The sequence below is a fragment of the Fusarium verticillioides genome, chromosome 7 (genome assembly GCF_000149555.1).
Source record: "Fusarium verticillioides 7600 chromosome 7, whole genome shotgun sequence".
In the NCBI taxonomy this organism is placed as follows: Eukaryota; Fungi; Ascomycota; class Sordariomycetes; order Hypocreales; family Nectriaceae; genus Fusarium; species Fusarium verticillioides.
Window position 1 is genome coordinate 2,957,574 of NC_031681.1, and position 14,947 is coordinate 2,972,520.

The 14,947-nt window shown below is 48.1% G+C and overlaps 7 protein-coding genes across 7 annotated transcripts; 3 read left to right on the forward strand and 4 right to left on the reverse strand.

Annotated features, from left to right (window-relative positions):
• Positions 1–31: 31 nt before the first annotated feature.
• FVEG_11708 (hypothetical protein) lies at positions 32–1,594 on the forward strand (the record flags this gene model as incomplete). The annotated part of the gene is made up of 1 exon (XM_018901028.1): positions 32–1,594. The coding sequence occupies one exon, from the start codon at positions 32–34 to the stop codon at positions 1,592–1,594; it is 1,563 nt and encodes a 520-aa protein (XP_018759425.1).
• Positions 1,595–1,855: 261 nt separating this feature from the next.
• Positions 1,856–5,140, reverse strand: FVEG_11709 (hypothetical protein; the record flags this gene model as incomplete). The annotated part of the gene is made up of 2 exons (XM_018901029.1): positions 1,856–4,995; positions 5,044–5,140. 2 exons carry the CDS (start codon positions 5,138–5,140, stop codon positions 1,856–1,858), a joined length of 3,237 nt encoding a protein of 1,078 aa, XP_018759426.1.
• A 623-nt stretch (positions 5,141–5,763) lies between these two features.
• Positions 5,764–8,611, reverse strand: FVEG_11710 (hypothetical protein). The gene is made up of 6 exons (XM_018901030.1): positions 8,583–8,611; positions 8,478–8,535; positions 7,847–8,430; positions 7,758–7,789; positions 6,411–7,706; positions 5,764–6,357 (listed from the first exon to the last, which is right to left on the reverse strand). Exons 1-6 carry the CDS (start codon positions 8,593–8,595, stop codon positions 6,259–6,261), a joined length of 2,082 nt encoding a protein of 693 aa, XP_018759427.1. The 5' UTR covers positions 8,596–8,611; the 3' UTR covers positions 5,764–6,258.
• Positions 8,612–8,884: 273 nt separating this feature from the next.
• On the forward strand, positions 8,885–9,935 carry FVEG_11711 (hypothetical protein; the record flags this gene model as incomplete). Its single annotated transcript, XM_018901031.1, has 2 exons — positions 8,885–9,768; positions 9,824–9,935. 2 exons carry the CDS (start codon positions 8,885–8,887, stop codon positions 9,933–9,935), a joined length of 996 nt encoding a protein of 331 aa, XP_018759428.1.
• Positions 9,936–10,349: 414 nt separating this feature from the next.
• On the reverse strand, positions 10,350–11,656 carry FVEG_11712 (hypothetical protein; the record flags this gene model as incomplete). Its single annotated transcript, XM_018901032.1, has 5 exons — positions 10,350–10,749; positions 10,798–10,822; positions 10,883–11,056; positions 11,109–11,197; positions 11,250–11,656. The coding sequence occupies 5 exons, from the start codon at positions 11,654–11,656 to the stop codon at positions 10,350–10,352; spliced, it is 1,095 nt and encodes a 364-aa protein (XP_018759429.1).
• Positions 11,657–12,287: 631 nt separating this feature from the next.
• Positions 12,288–13,991, forward strand: FVEG_11713 (hypothetical protein; the record flags this gene model as incomplete). Its single annotated transcript, XM_018901033.1, has 2 exons — positions 12,288–12,367; positions 12,418–13,991. 2 exons carry the CDS (start codon positions 12,288–12,290, stop codon positions 13,850–13,852), a joined length of 1,515 nt encoding a protein of 504 aa, XP_018759430.1. The 3' UTR covers positions 13,853–13,991.
• Positions 13,992–13,996: 5 nt separating this feature from the next.
• On the reverse strand, positions 13,997–14,695 carry FVEG_17079 (hypothetical protein; the record flags this gene model as incomplete). The annotated part of the gene is made up of 1 exon (XM_018906346.1): positions 13,997–14,695. One exon carries the CDS (start codon positions 14,693–14,695, stop codon positions 13,997–13,999), a length of 699 nt encoding a protein of 232 aa, XP_018759431.1.
• Between the last annotated feature and the right edge of the window lie 252 nt (positions 14,696–14,947).

Genomic DNA, 14,947 nt, shown 5'->3' on the forward strand with positions numbered 1-14,947 from the left:
GGCTTGATTTTCGTGATCATAGCAGTTCACAATGTCGCAATCTCATCGTCTTCCTCCGAAACCATTGCCGTTAAAGGTTGATTCGAAAAATGGAGGAGATAGACCGAATTACATCATTTTTATGCCTGATCAGTTGAGATATGACTCTCTGGGGTGCACAACTGGTCCCGATTCTGAGATCAAGACTCCGAATATTGACGCATTCGCTGCGAGAGGTAGTCTGTTCACGAATTGTTTCACGCAAGCCTCTGTGTGTTCGCAGTCGAGATGTAGTATGTTCACCGGAACATACCCTCACGTCAGCGGCCATCGAAGTCTTGAGAATCTCATCAAGCCATGGGAACCAAACATCTTTCGGAGTTTGAAGGAATCCGGCTACCACGTTGCGTGTCTTGCGCCACGAGGCGACACCTTTGCACCGACTGTCACGGAGCTGAGTCTCAGTGAATACGGATTCCTTGAAACACCCGAGTTCACGCCAAAGTTTGCAGGTGGCGGACGAGAAGTCGATGAGAGCATTTGGGGACGATTGTTCTATCGTGGATTGAGAGGCGCGGATAAAGCTTTGGACTATGATGAAGCTGTTGTGAGATCTGCTTTGACGTGGTTGGACTGTCCACCAACGGATAAGCCATGGGTTCTGTTTATGCCTCTCATCTTCCCGCATTGTCCGTTCCAAGTTGAGGAGCCGTACTTTTCGATGTATGATCGCTCTAAAGTCTCCAGCGTTGAGGCGACGGTCGATAAGAAGACGGGATATGAACCGCGGTATATGAAGTCGATTCGGCAGAAGTATGGTACGCATCGTGCGACGGATGAGATATGGAGGGAGATCAAGGCCACCTATTATGGAATGATAACACGACTTGACGATCAGTTCGGAAGAGTTCTCAAGAAGGTCGACGAGCTTGGTATTTGGAAAGACACTGTTACGATGTTCTTCACTGACCATGGAGAATATCTCGGTGACCATGGGCTCATTGAGAAATGGCCTTCAGGTCTCTCTGAGACTCTGGTACACGAACCTCTCATCATTGGCGGTGCGGGACTGCCAGAAGGAAAGAGGATCGATGCTATGACGGAAATGGTGGACTTGGTACCGACGATGCTGGAGACATCTGGAATTGGAGAGTCATTCGCTCACAACGGACTCTCATGGATCCCTCTTCTATGCGGCGATGCCAAAACACACAAAAAGTACTCTTTCTCTGAAGGCGGCTTCCTTACATCAGAGGAGCCCATCCTCGAACAGGCGCCATATCCCTACGATCTCAAAGCCGGACTTCAACACGAAGACACGACTTTAGTTGGAAAAGCAATCTCACTGCGCGATGAGAACTGGACCTATGTGTACCGACTGTACGAACCAGCTGAGCTGTATCATCGACATAACGATCCTCATGAGCTTCATAATCTGGCTCAAGACCCGGATCATAAGGAGTTAGCGAATAAGTATGAGAAGGCTACGTTGAAGTGGCTCTTGGAGGGGGCTGATGTTATGCCTTGGACGAAGGACCCGAGATTTCCTGAAGTGAACTTGAAGAGTCCGAGGGAGCAGATGGAGGAGAGACTGAAGCAGGTCAACAGTGATTAGCGTCCACTTTTGATAGACTAGAGATACAGCGCGGCGGTGTCTCATCAATGTAAAGACCTTCACGAATAGACTGGGCTGGATCGGCAATCTGGACAGAATGGCTAGTGGTGGCTGGAGTAAACAGATGACAGAATTAAGTTGATACATCAATAATAGAAGTACTAGAAGCTGAAGTACAAAAGAAACTTGAGTGAATGAATGTTGCACGTGTGTAAAAAGAAAGCCGCTGACATCCGATCATTAAGAACTCCAACTGCGGACTCATAGAACCTCACGAACTGGCAGGCTCCAGTTCTCAGGATGCTTCCACTTGGTCTCCATCTTCTCGCCATCCAACTTGAAAGCATCCACGAAAGAAGCTGACTCAACTCTGTGATGTCCACCAACCGAGCTCTGGGCATTTCGGAGGATCGACAGGAAGAACGACTCATCCTTATCATCCTCACCAGCCTTGCTCTGGTGGCTGTGATGAGCCCACTTCAGCCTCTTAGCCTGATCCGTAACCAATTCGGCAAGATCATCACGTCCTGAAATGGCATCACTGTCCATGTTGCCGATCTGCTCAAGCAGATGGACATGGATGTCTCGTGCAGCTCTGTGGTTGCCGCAAGTGTTGTGGAAGCTTGCCCGAAGTGTCTCACAATCAACTGTGAGATGGTGGAGGGAACCATAGACATCGCGAAGGTTGTAGCAGATGCTCTCGATGAGAGACATGGCAGCTGATTGATGACCAGCAGCGAACTTGACCTCACAGAGTCGACGACCAGTAGCAACGGTAGCAGCACCGGACCAGTTGCGGCTCAAGCGTGTATCCCAGAGATACTGAAGGATACGCTCAAGCATGGAGAAGTTCTTCCTCTCACCAAGAAGACGAATGATGACGTTCAACTGGTCAAATGGAATGGTGCCAAAGTCAATGTCAAGACGGCCGACCTTAAGGACCTCGACGAGAATCTCTGATGAGATCTGCTGGAGCTCAATGATGATATGATCGTGGTCGTGGGTGTGGCGACGCGAGAAAGACTCAGAGATCTTGAAAGCAAGCTTGACAACATGTGAGTGCCTTGTCTTGGTGAGTTGTCGGAAGTAAACCTGCGACCACTTCAATAATTGAAGCGAGACCTTGAAGTCCTTGGCCTTGTAGACCTGCAGACCGACTTCAACCAAGCGCTCAAGAATGTCAATATGAACGACCTTCTTGTTGACGTTGGAAAGAGTTAATTCAAAAAGCTGCCAGAGTAACTCAGAAGAGACAGATGTTGAACAGAAGCCCTTGAACATCTCCCACATATCTGTACGGAGCTTTCGCACCTCAGTCTGTCGACCCTTAAGTTCAAGGAAGGCGATGAGACGAGCACCAGCTGCAAGACGCATGTGAATTGGGCGGCTGGAGGTTCTGACGGAGATGGACCATGCTTCGTAGAGACAAGTTTCGGTGTAGACATCGCGGATGATGATGTCGAGCATGTTCTCACGTTCATAGCCACAGAGAAGTTGCTCAAAGGCGTGGATGAAGATGAAGCATCGTCGATCAAGATGCGCAAGACGATCTTCGTGACCAAAGCCACAGAAGCCCTCGACACTAGACTTCTCGCCCATGAGGACCTCTTCCTTGAGAGTCTGGATGAACTTGATGCCAAACTCGACAGAAGATAACTCACGATACATCTTGGCCAGGCTGCGAGCGATGTCAAAGAGAACAACCTCATTGCGCTCTTCAATGAGAAGACCCACGATGTACTCCTCGATGACCTTGATGGCAACACTGATGCTCTCGCGACGCTTCTGCTTGCGATGGTAGTCGACGATGCGGGTGAGTGCTACCAAGACCTTCTCGTGGGAGTAGGAGAGTTCCCACTTGAGAGAGACGAAGGAGTCAATGAGGAGGGTCTCGGCGCGGTGGCCGAGATCGCAATGGGACTCGAAGAGGACTGAGAGGCGATACTTGGCGATCTCGAGGAGAGAGATGATAGAGTCGCCCTCTTCACAGCAGTGAATGTCAAGCTGACAGAGCTCCTCGTAGATAGAGACAGCTTCTACGTATCGAACTGTGTCAATCTCAAGAATCTTGGCGAACTCAATGCTTGCACGAATGTAGTACGCATGCGTAGCACCGAAGTCAGCAAGAATAACAGCTCTAAAGCTCTCAGCCAGATGAAGACGCTCAGTATGTTGCTCATGAACACCAAGAATGATAAGATACTCTTGATAAACCTCGAACCACTGCTCAGAGCTGATGATCTCATGCTCATGACGATGTTTCTCAATTGAGTTCCAGAGAAAGCGGAACCAAGTAAGAGTCTCGGTGTGTTCGCTGTGCGACTTGTGAAGAGAGAGGCAGACTTTCATGAGGATGGAGATGTAGGCTGGGGGACAAGAGTCAAGACCAAAGTCGCCGAAGCCACGGAGGATGATGAGGAGTGAATCAACGGATCCGTGGCATTCGAGCCAGTGATTGAGATGACACATATGGAACTCTGCCTTGAGCTGCTTGAGTCTGACCATGATGATCTCAAAGCGAGACTCGAATTGAGCGACGATGGTCTTCTCACTTCCAGGTCGATGTGTACCGAAAGAAGCGGTGATGTCAACAACTATATCGACAATCATAGCAAGGGAAGACTGGAAGATAGAAGAAACTCGGTGCGACGCATGGCTCGCCTCCAACTTCTCAACCATCTTGACAACCGTACCCATCGCATCATCGAGAACAGTAAAGAACCGCTCGACAGCGAAGCCATACTTACCTGCGAACCCAAGAAGTGTCTTGCACGACGAGAGAACAAGCGCAGAGCTATCATAAGTCGATACCTCAATCATCTTGATCGCCGTCATGATCTTGTCAAACTTCTTGGCAAAAGCCTCAGCTTTCTTGAGCGTCTTGTCAAGACGACTTCCCTTCTCGGGCATATATCGCAATCTCTCGTTCGTAACCATAGCAAGAAACTCCTTTGACGTAACGGAGCGACCAAAGTCGAGAGGTTTACCGCAGACGCGGGTATACCGATCCATAGCCCTCTGCATGTGTGAATCAAGCTCACATGAGAAGCCTTCGTAGTCGACGCCATGCTTATAGATAGCTTGCGTGTCGTACAACTCGTTTGCATAAGAGGAAGACGAGAAGGAATAGTCTCGCTTAGAGATTATACTCATAGCCTGTGAGGCATGACGTGTCGTAGCGCTGGAGAAGTCGCGGTGCGAGAGAACGGTTGTAGTACCGGTGCCATACTCAAAGACCGAGGAGCGAGCGGGCGCGACGATGGATTCTGTGTCGTGGTGGTGGATTATACTCTCGGCGGGCTCATCATCTGAAGACACGGAGCCAGAGCGGATAGGACGTGTTTGCACGGTGGTGAGCCAGTTGGACTTGACGTTTGAGGAAGCGGACTCCAGCTGGTGGACTAGAGAGTGTTAGTTAGAAGGGGATCGGAGGGGAAGGGGAGATGTACGTTTGGCTTGGCTGAGCATTGTTTCTGTTTCGCTGTTGAAGAAGATGTCTGCGAACATGAGAACTGCCTTCGAGGATGGCATTGAAGCGAGGACCATGGTGGGAGATATAGCCAGTGATGCAGGGGCTATCTGTAATCAACTTCAGGCCTCGCTCTCCATGCACAGGGTGGGTGGCCGTGATGAACTAGTGGTTTGAGGAGAGCTGGACAGTGAGACAGTCCGAAGCCCCGAATGTAACGCCCTAGTTCATTTCCACCAGTTCAGCCATATCACCCCGATAGTCTCTAATATTGGCATATCACTCTCTTGAGGCTTCATCACATGGACTGGCTTTCCCTGAAATTGGTTTGAGCCTAGACCCTTATCTTCAGCTGGGGTTCGGGTGAGCCACAATGTGATGGAACGGGGACTAGTGGATCTAGATTTGGGCCATGTTTCAATATGTGATTCAACGCCACGCTGAAGGTCAGCTCGCCACGAGGGAGATAAGGTATGTGGCTAAAATTGAGCGACGCGCCGTGCCGTGTTGAGTCTGGGGAAGTTGAACGCTCGTGCTTTAGGCTGATCTGTATCGAGGCGCGTCTGCTTGGACTGATTCAGAAGAGCAGATGATTTATAGTTAATTGGTTAGGGCGCCCGATCGAACTCCAACAGTGCCGTAAAATCACCAGCGGTAAGTAAACCTGACAGCGCCATGAATGATCTTTTTCAATTGCATCGTTCAATTTTCGATTCGGACTCTTGTCAATCGCGTCTTGACTCCCTGGCTTTGGCTGGCACGCGCTCCGCCAGCCGGGGTAGCAGCTCAGCTCCAGCCATATCAGCCACATTGGACGAATCGGGATGACTATCATTGATGCCAGTGAGACATGCATACTTAGCTTCAAGAATCAGCCGATACCAGAACCTTGAGAAACTCATTTAATTAATTGCCCTGGCGAATATTTTGAGGCCTCGACTGGTCTGCATAGTGGCGAAATCGCTGGAGCTATCGATAGATTGTCGAGCATGGCATTCAGCTTAGCCATCGATAATATGAAACCACTGAGGAGGGAGGGCTTCGGGGCGTCCGGTCTTCGAGATATGTCCCTGTAGGCGCTGAAATCATCCCCTTTCTAGTCTTCAGCCGCAAGCCACATCAGCTATACGTGCCTCGAATCTTAATCAATAATCCTTCAGCAACGCCACTTCTCGGAGAAACCGTTAGATACCAATCACAACGATTCCAGAGGTCCAGCCGTATCCATAAGCCACATATCTAGATCAAAGTCTTGAATGCTGCTTGGGTCTTGGATCTGATTATCGAGAAGACTCTACAGAAACTGTCAATATGCATCATGTGCGGAATATGACTTTCAGAGCTTACCCAGTCAATGCTGTCCATCATGTCGAAATTGTTCATTATATAGTCGGGTGTCTCTGTTGCAGAAGCTGACCAGCCCTGCGCAGCTGGTGAGGTGTTGATGAAATCGTTCACGCGCCGGATGGTCGAGTCTAGAGCATGGGAAACTATTCGTCCCTCCGAAGTCTCTGACGAACTAGACCATATGTCGTGGGCCTTTTCGATGATCTTCAAGTTCTTGCGAAGTTCTTCTTCCTCTGTATTAGTTCCCGTTTTCATACTATTTCGCATGGCAACGGTGAGATCCAAGCAGATAACCATAGCAGCCAGAGTAAAATCACTCAGCGTCAACGACGTGATCATCCACTTCTTATCATGAAGTAAACCACCTGGCAACGTAAGCTGGTTTATCTCGGCCTGTCTTTCAAGTAACCTTTCCGCAGCCTCAAGGGAGGCCTTTCTTGAGAACGCAAACCTGCTGTCTTGTCGATCTGTAAGGTATTGTCGATGAAGAACGATGATACTCTTGAGGTACAGTAGCTCTATAGTTGTTCTGCTCATTATGATACTAATCTCGTCGACGATGAAGCTAGTGAGAGACTTATACTTGAAGTTATCGGGTATCTTGCCATACGCTGCCCTGACTTCAGCGTCTAGTGAGATTGTGTCTTCATAGGACATTGGTGTCACGTATCGAATATGTTTGACTACCTTCTTGAACATGCCCATGACAGAGGCTTTGATGATAGCATAGGAGATAGTCGTAGCCTCAGAAAGAGGCCTCGGCGGGGGTAGTTCCGCGATACCAGGATAAAAGTCCGATTGCCTCAAGTTCCTCGGTAGCTCTGTATCGCAGAAGTCTGATGGTATCATGCTTGGTAGACCCATCTGGAATGACATGAGAGAATCAAGCTGATACAGACAGACCCAAACTCGTCTCCTCATCTCCCCGTCGAACGGAGAGACTTGAGAGCCTGGCACTTTTGTCGAGTCTCGATGATAACCTTTGCAGATGGCAAGTTGCACTACCCTGCCCATGAGGAACCAGAGATTAGTATCGGAGACTTTGGCACGAAGCCAACATCCGACGAGGAGAAGAAGGAATGCTTCGACGGCGTGTTCGTTGGCTGTGGTGTAGTTACTCAATAGGAGACATTCTTGCGTCTTTTTGGACAGAGCTTTGCTGGAGGGGATAGGGAATTGGGAAGATCGGGCCATTCCTGAGATTTCATATACGCCTGCTGATAGACTGAGAAGAGCTAGAAGCAGTGCTATCCAAACCGGTGATGCGTCTGATGGAGAGACCCAGAATGATTCATACTAAGGGCAGTGTTAGTGAAGCTTGAGTCAGATGTTTTGAATAAAGCTTGCCTCTTGCTGGAACTTTGTCGGATGTAGGATCGCTATTATATTACGATTAGTTGCCACTAAATGGCTCCTCGAACTTTAGACAGACTTACGCATCATGGTGTAGTGCGATAGAAAGAACACAGACACAAGTGTATCGCAGACTTGTCGTGGCGGCAAGTCTGATAAAATACGCTCAATGGTCACGCCATCTGGGGATCCCATGTCGAAATCCGCCTCACTCGCGGACGCGCCATTGTTGAGCGTAACTGAGCTGAGGGTCGAGGCTTGCGGGCTTGCAGCAGGTAGTTCATCGCGAATAGCTCTGATGTTATCCAAGATAGAGGACCAGTGGCTCGAGTCGACTTGGCCTACAAGGCCGCTAGCTGCGTTCTCTCTGTTGGCGAGAGCCTCTGATCTGGAGTTGTCGGCAAGGTGCATGTTATCAATTCCGGCTACCCCATGTTGTGTCTGGGCCGTGTTATCATTATTATACATAGAAGATGTAGGGCTTGGCTTCTGTGTCTTTTCAGCAACTGCGGCGATCAGACTCTCCAGGTTCTTGAGCCGATCAGCAACCGATTCATTTTTATCGGCGCGCTTATCGTGTCTGTCGGCATTGGAAGCATAGTGACAGAGCGACTGCTTGTTTTTTTTTATGCACGAATCGCAAGGCAGGTTTCTGTTGCATTTTAACCTAGCCAGGTCAGTGTCATAATCCGTCTCACCAGGACTGAGGCTTACTTTCGTGTTCGACAGGGCTCGCAGGACTTGGGCGGCCGGTTCCGCTTCTCAACTTTAGCTGGATATCATCAGCGTCTGTATCTACGGCGTCGGGGATCTTCTTACTTGCTCCAATCATGACTTGTATATGTTCTAATGCTTGTTGAGGGAATGTCCTGTTGATGAAGGGAGATAAGCAATGATGACGGAGATCGAAGACGGGGCGGATTTAATAACCCCGCAGCGTTGTGATTGGTTGTTTGTGTAAACGGAGATATTAAACCCGCTTCAGCCATAACATCATGTACGATATATAAGAACGATAATGGCCACTTAATATTTCCTCGGATCATCACTCATCATTCACATCATCCATTATATCCAAGAACTTCCTATCACCTAATTCGTCTTTCACATTCGCGGCAACCATGTCAATCGCCTCAAGTCTCTACGGTATCACTGGTACCATCTACTCCAACCTGTTCATCAACTTGCCCTACCCTGAAACAAAAGATGACTTGTCAGACAAAATCATGATTGTCACCGGTTCCAACACCGGTCTTGGCTTTGAAGCAAGTCAACATCTTCTCCGCCTTGGAGTCGGTAAACTCATCATGGCTGTTCGCAGTCTTGACAAGGGTGAGGCAGCGCGAAAGGAGCTGCTCGAATTGACGAAGAGAGCTCCGGAGTCTATCGAATTATGGCACCTTGACATGGCGAGCTACGAGTCTGTCAAGTCATTTTCAGCTCGTGCTATTGCCGAGTTGCCTACCATTGACGTTGTCTTGGCCAATGCGGGTCTTGCAACTTCTTTCGAGTTCTCGACGGCCGAAGATAATGAGAGGACGATTACAGTCAACGTCATATCTACTTTTCTCCTCTTCTTTCTCCTGCTTCCCAAACTTCAAAAGTCTTCATATCCCGGCAAATTCGTCATTCCCAACTCGGCAACCCATTACTGGGCTCCCATCAAAGAGTTGATCCCAGATAAGCAAGCGGGCAAGATCTTCTCACGACTCAACGACCCCGAAAAGTCTATCATGGAATCACGATACTACGTTAGCAAGCTAATAGTTCTCTACATCACCCGTGAGATCGCGGCTCGTCTTACAGCCTCCGAGAAGTCAAGCGTCATCATCAACGCGCCAAATCCAAGCTACTGCATATCTGGTCTCATGCGAGAGAAGCAAGACGTTGCGCCGCCTGACTTCTTGGCTCGTTCAACGGAAATGGGAAGCCGCGCGCTTGTCACTGGAGTCTTGGCTGGTCAAGAAAGCAATGGGCAGTACATGAATAACTGCCAAGTTCGCGAGTAAGTCAGTCTTCCTTCATTACATGCCAATTTCCGTCAGCTAATTTCGCCGTAGTCCCGCTTGTCATGTCACGAACAAGACTGGCGCAAAGATCCAGCATGCGCTGTATGAAGAGCTGCTGGAGAAGCTAGATAAAATCGCCCCAGGAGTGTCTAAGAACATTTAGAGTCGTGAGAATGACCGGATAGTGCTATTTTCACTTCCTTGTCTCTTTCTCCATGATGTAATAATAGGTTTCGAGGTCGGTTTAGGTGGTACTGGTCATTAGAATAGAATATCAATAGTTAGGCTAAACGTTGCACCATTTTGCTCGTTTCTGCAGTTAATTGCAATCGTATCTCCGTCTCAAACTGAAACATTAAAGACCCAGCACCTTCGACACTTCTCATGTTCGCAATCCCGGCAGTCCTTTGTTTCAACCTTTGAAGGCCCCGACTCACAGTTACAACATATCCATCGACTTTGCGACTCAGGAAGCTTCTCCACATCGTCCAAGCCAGCCATTTTGATGCACTTCTCGCATCTCTCATGGCTGCGACAGCTCCAGCATTCATTGAATCTTCCTCGTTGAGGCCCGCCATTACAGATCTTCTAGCCAGGGTGAGCAGCTCGATATGGCTGTCATAAACAGACGCACGTTTGGGTTATCGGTAACGATTTGTGTAAGCATCTCAAATACTTCAATGCACCTAAAACTCTCGTTAATCGCGTCAACTGATATGTAGAATTTGTCAAAATGTGATAAGTGTTCCGAGATTAGTTTGAGTACGGCACTCTCGCCCAAGACTTCTCCGGACTTGCGCAATTGATCGATACTTTCTAGGGCTTCAGGATGCCTTTCAGAAAGCTGATATAAGATAGACGAAATGATATTGAGAGGTTGTTGCGACTCTCTATCGTCAAATGAACAGTAGAAGAACGCGAATCCGGTATTAGGACTTTCTTGTTGTTGGGACTTGTGTTGGTCGACTGCAGCGGCACTAGTATCTTTTAAGCACCAGAGACAAGGAGTCGGTGATTCGGCTTACTGCAATGTCGTTTTCCCGGAACCAGCTACATGTGTATGTGTTAGTCACATGGCAGGCTTGAGCAGATAAAGGACTGTCGACTTACATTTACCGCGGAGCAAGAGGATTCTTGGGGAGCCTGCACCACCGTCCAGCCAAGCTTTGAAGTCACCGTCCAGGAACCAAGATCCAGTATCGTCCATCCTCTTTTTAATGGCTTTTGCGTGCAATTGTTTAGGACAGAACGGTTGTATCCATTGCCTGATCGCTTCTCTCCTTTCTTCTGTTCAAAAAGTAAGCGATACGACGCTGTAACATGGTTGATCGCAAACCTTGATCTTTGAGCTTGCCCCTCGCCTGGCCTTCTCTAGCAATATTCAAAATCTCATGCGATTCAATCATCAAGACTTCCATCTGCGTCCTAGTCTAATCAGAGACACTTAACCTTGGGTCAGAGATACTGGAGGACTTACGAGCTCTCAGCCATCATCACCACGATAAACCAAGTCTTCACACGTTCGAGATCCTGGATATCTGCTATCACATCATCCTTCACCCATGGCCACAAGAATGCATTCACTCGACGAGAAGAAGTCTGCTTCTTATTCAGATTCTCAACAAGGCGAACCACAAGCTCCGACGCCGAAGATAAAGTCTTACGAAATTCATTCGAGCGTTTTAAATCGGCTATATGTGGTTCTGCTGACGCCATGTCTAGTTTCTCTAGCTGCTCTAATACACCTTTGAGGCCGAGAAGCTCTGTATAGAGCTTGCGCATGTCACATTGAGCTTCGTGGACAGCTTTGCCGTAGTTGTAGGCTCGTTGGATGAGGTCTGAGATTTGCCCTACTAGGCCGATAATGGATATTGGGTCGGCCATTGTTATGAGGCGTGATATAAGAAAACCTTGGCATTCCTTGAGCCTCCGTAATATATCGTCTTGGGACAGGGAGGTTGAGCGGGGTTGATGAGTTGACGGGCGGTCAGCTGAAGCAGAATATCAAGCCACAATGTTGGCATTTTGGAATTTCAGGTCTAACTTAGCTTCTGAAAGGATGCAGACAAAGGGACCTGGACCTCGTGAGAACATTTCATCAGGTCACCTGAGGAAATCCAGTAAAAAGCATAAAGCTATAAAAAGATGTGAGGCTTTCCGTTGCTAGACTTACTAACTGCAGTTTGTTACTATTTACTATAGAAATTAACAGACAGATGCCTCGGAGCCAATAAATCTTGTTGTAAGTGACTATCATAATACGGAATCCCGACCTGTGCAAGAAGGATCCAGTATACGTCAGCACTAATAAAAAGGGGAGCGAAAAACCACGCCAGTGAAAAGAACGGCTCGATCCGATTGGACAGGATAAGCATCGCATCCTCGCACAAGTCCCCAAGCACATTTCTAATACGCTTTCCAACAAACTAATATATAATGGCCTTGTCCCGCTTGGACTTGTTTACCTCATCTGTTCTATTTCTGTGTTAGCTGCAACAGAGAAGCACTCGCCAATATGATCGCCAGCTTCTTTGGACGGAAAAGCCTAAGAAGTCCAGACGAGGAAGCAAGAATCTTGAGAAAGCTTAGTCCCAAGTTCGTATCATCCTTTCACTTGTGTTTACAGTAAATCTGACAACGACCAGTGAATGCTTTCAAAGCGCTCAACACTCACTTAGAATCTATATCGGATGCGCTCTATCCTGCCGCTACGTTATACCAGAAGCACTTTTGGCCCTGGATACAGACTCATTTAAGCATGTAATTGAGATTGCATTTGCGCGTGCCATTCTTCAACATCCGGCTTTTACTGTCGGTCGGATCGATGATGATACCAAAACACCGCTGTGGGTTCGCCTAGATCGCATTGACTTTAACAACCATATAACATGGTCTGAGCCTTTTGAGGACACCGAGAATTCTCTTGATGATGTTTTAGAATGGCAGGTCAATAATCCATATCTCAACATCGAGAGACAGCCCTGCTGGAGGGTGGCGATACTTAGATCTCTTGGGACCAAGTTTATGGATGTGGTATTTGCATGGGATCATTCGGCAGGTGATGGGAAGAGTGGCAAAATACTTCACAATACTTTTCTTGCCTGCCTTAATACGCCTGAATCCAAGAATATCACGCTGGAGAACCGATCTTTCGACGTTCCTGTTACTCCCCATACGCCTCCGATGGATCAATTAATCAATCTTCCTATCTCACCAGGATACATCATATCAGAACTCAGCCGCGAGTTTATTCCGGGATTGTCGAGTAAACCTCACGCAGCGACTTGGGCGCCCATTTTCGCTGAGCCAGCAAAGACTCGCCTTTCATGGATGCGGGTGACGAAGGAAGCTTTCCCCTCAGTATTGGACGCTTGTCGAATGCATGAGACGACCTTGACTGCACTGTTAAACACGCTCCTCATGGTATCAATAGCGACGAGACTCTCTGAGGACAAGGCTCGAGCATTCTCATGTGGAACACCAATTTGTTTCAGGCAATTCCAAGATGGAAATTCCGATATTGATTGCAACAAGACGATCATGAACTGCTATGCCTACTGGCCCTTTATCTTTGAAAAGGGTCTTATTGCAAAGATCCGCCGGCAATTCAGCGATGCCAAAGCAAACCCCGATTTAGATTCGAATCTCGAAGATGCCGTTTGGGACGTTGCTAAAACCATAAGAGAAGGATTGCTGTCAAAGTTGAGGCAGGGTACCAAGAATGATACAGTGGGCTTGGCTAAGTTTATCGGTGACTGGCCGTCATATTTCAAAGGGCTTAGTAAAACGCGAGAGCATGCGTTTGAAGTCAGCAACCTAGGCGGCATCCAAGGCGGCCTTCCCGTGAACAATGATGGGAAGAGCAAATGGAGTATCGATGGTGCCAGGTTCGCTCAGAGTTCGCCTTCTTTCGGAGCAGCATTGACTCTCAATGTTATCTCTACCAAAGGTGGAGAATTGGTTATTAGTAATGCTTGGCAAGATGGAACAGTGGATGATGAGTTTGCTCGGGGCGTGTCTTCTGATGTTGAGACGTGGTTGGATCGGCTGGGAAATACAGGGTGTTTCAAGTTTGCATGAGATGATCTTCCGCTAGGTCACCAGAATATGGATAACAACAAGTCTTGTCGAGATCTGCGCCGTCTCGTTCTTATACTTCAATCCTTGAATAAAGAGAGGCAAAGATTCGATGGTCTATCGGATGGTGAAGTAATGAAGATACATTTACTTAGGAATAGTAATCTCAACGCTCGCACCCATAGAGCTCAGCCAATCTACTACGGAGCTGATATCATCACCCATCTTCTTATCCACATGAATCAGTGGATGCTCTGCCATACTAACTGCACCATCTCTAAGTTGTTCTCTAACCCATGGAACTCCTAAAGCCGTCCATAGCGAATGTTCAGGTTTGAAATCCTCTCTTTCCAACCATTGTCGATCAACCGTGCCAAGAATGATATCAACCATTGGAGGCCATCCTTCCGGGCCCTTCCCCTCATCTATAGTGTATGCGATAGGTGTACCGCAGCGCGCGCAGAACCACCGACGACGCCCAGGTGAAGAAGCAAAGCCAGTCAGCCAAGAAGAAGGATCCAAATTGTCCTCAAACCTTCCATGTAACCATTCAGACTCCTCGCGACCCGACGTCATAGTCGACGGGTTATCTGTCTTCTTTCTCGACGAAATCATGAATGTCAACGCGTGGAGCACAACATATTGCGCTCCGATCTGTCCCGTCGCCTCACGGCAATTGTTGCATTGACAGATGATGGAGACGGGTAGTCTGTCTTCGATATCTCCCTCTTGTGATTTATATGGCAGTGCGATGCGTGATTGCCACGGAGGAACGAACACGCGATAGCGAACGGCTTTGCATTTGCAGCCGCCTTCGAAGGTGAATGTTCCTTTGCAGAACGGCATTTTGAAGAGAGTTGGTGAACATGAATTGAATGGTTGCTGAAATTGTGTTGATGGATTGGTCCACACAAATTTAAACAGGCAATGAAGCGCAAGGAGCCAAGAACAAAAGAGGTTTCGTGAGACTTCTGAATCTTGGCTGTGGAAACTGAAGATTGGGCATGATCATTCGCAGTCAGCACTAGCAAGTTGACTCCTCAGTAAAGTCAGCGTCCGTGTTCAAATCTAAGTGGCAGGATGCAAACGAGTCAATCA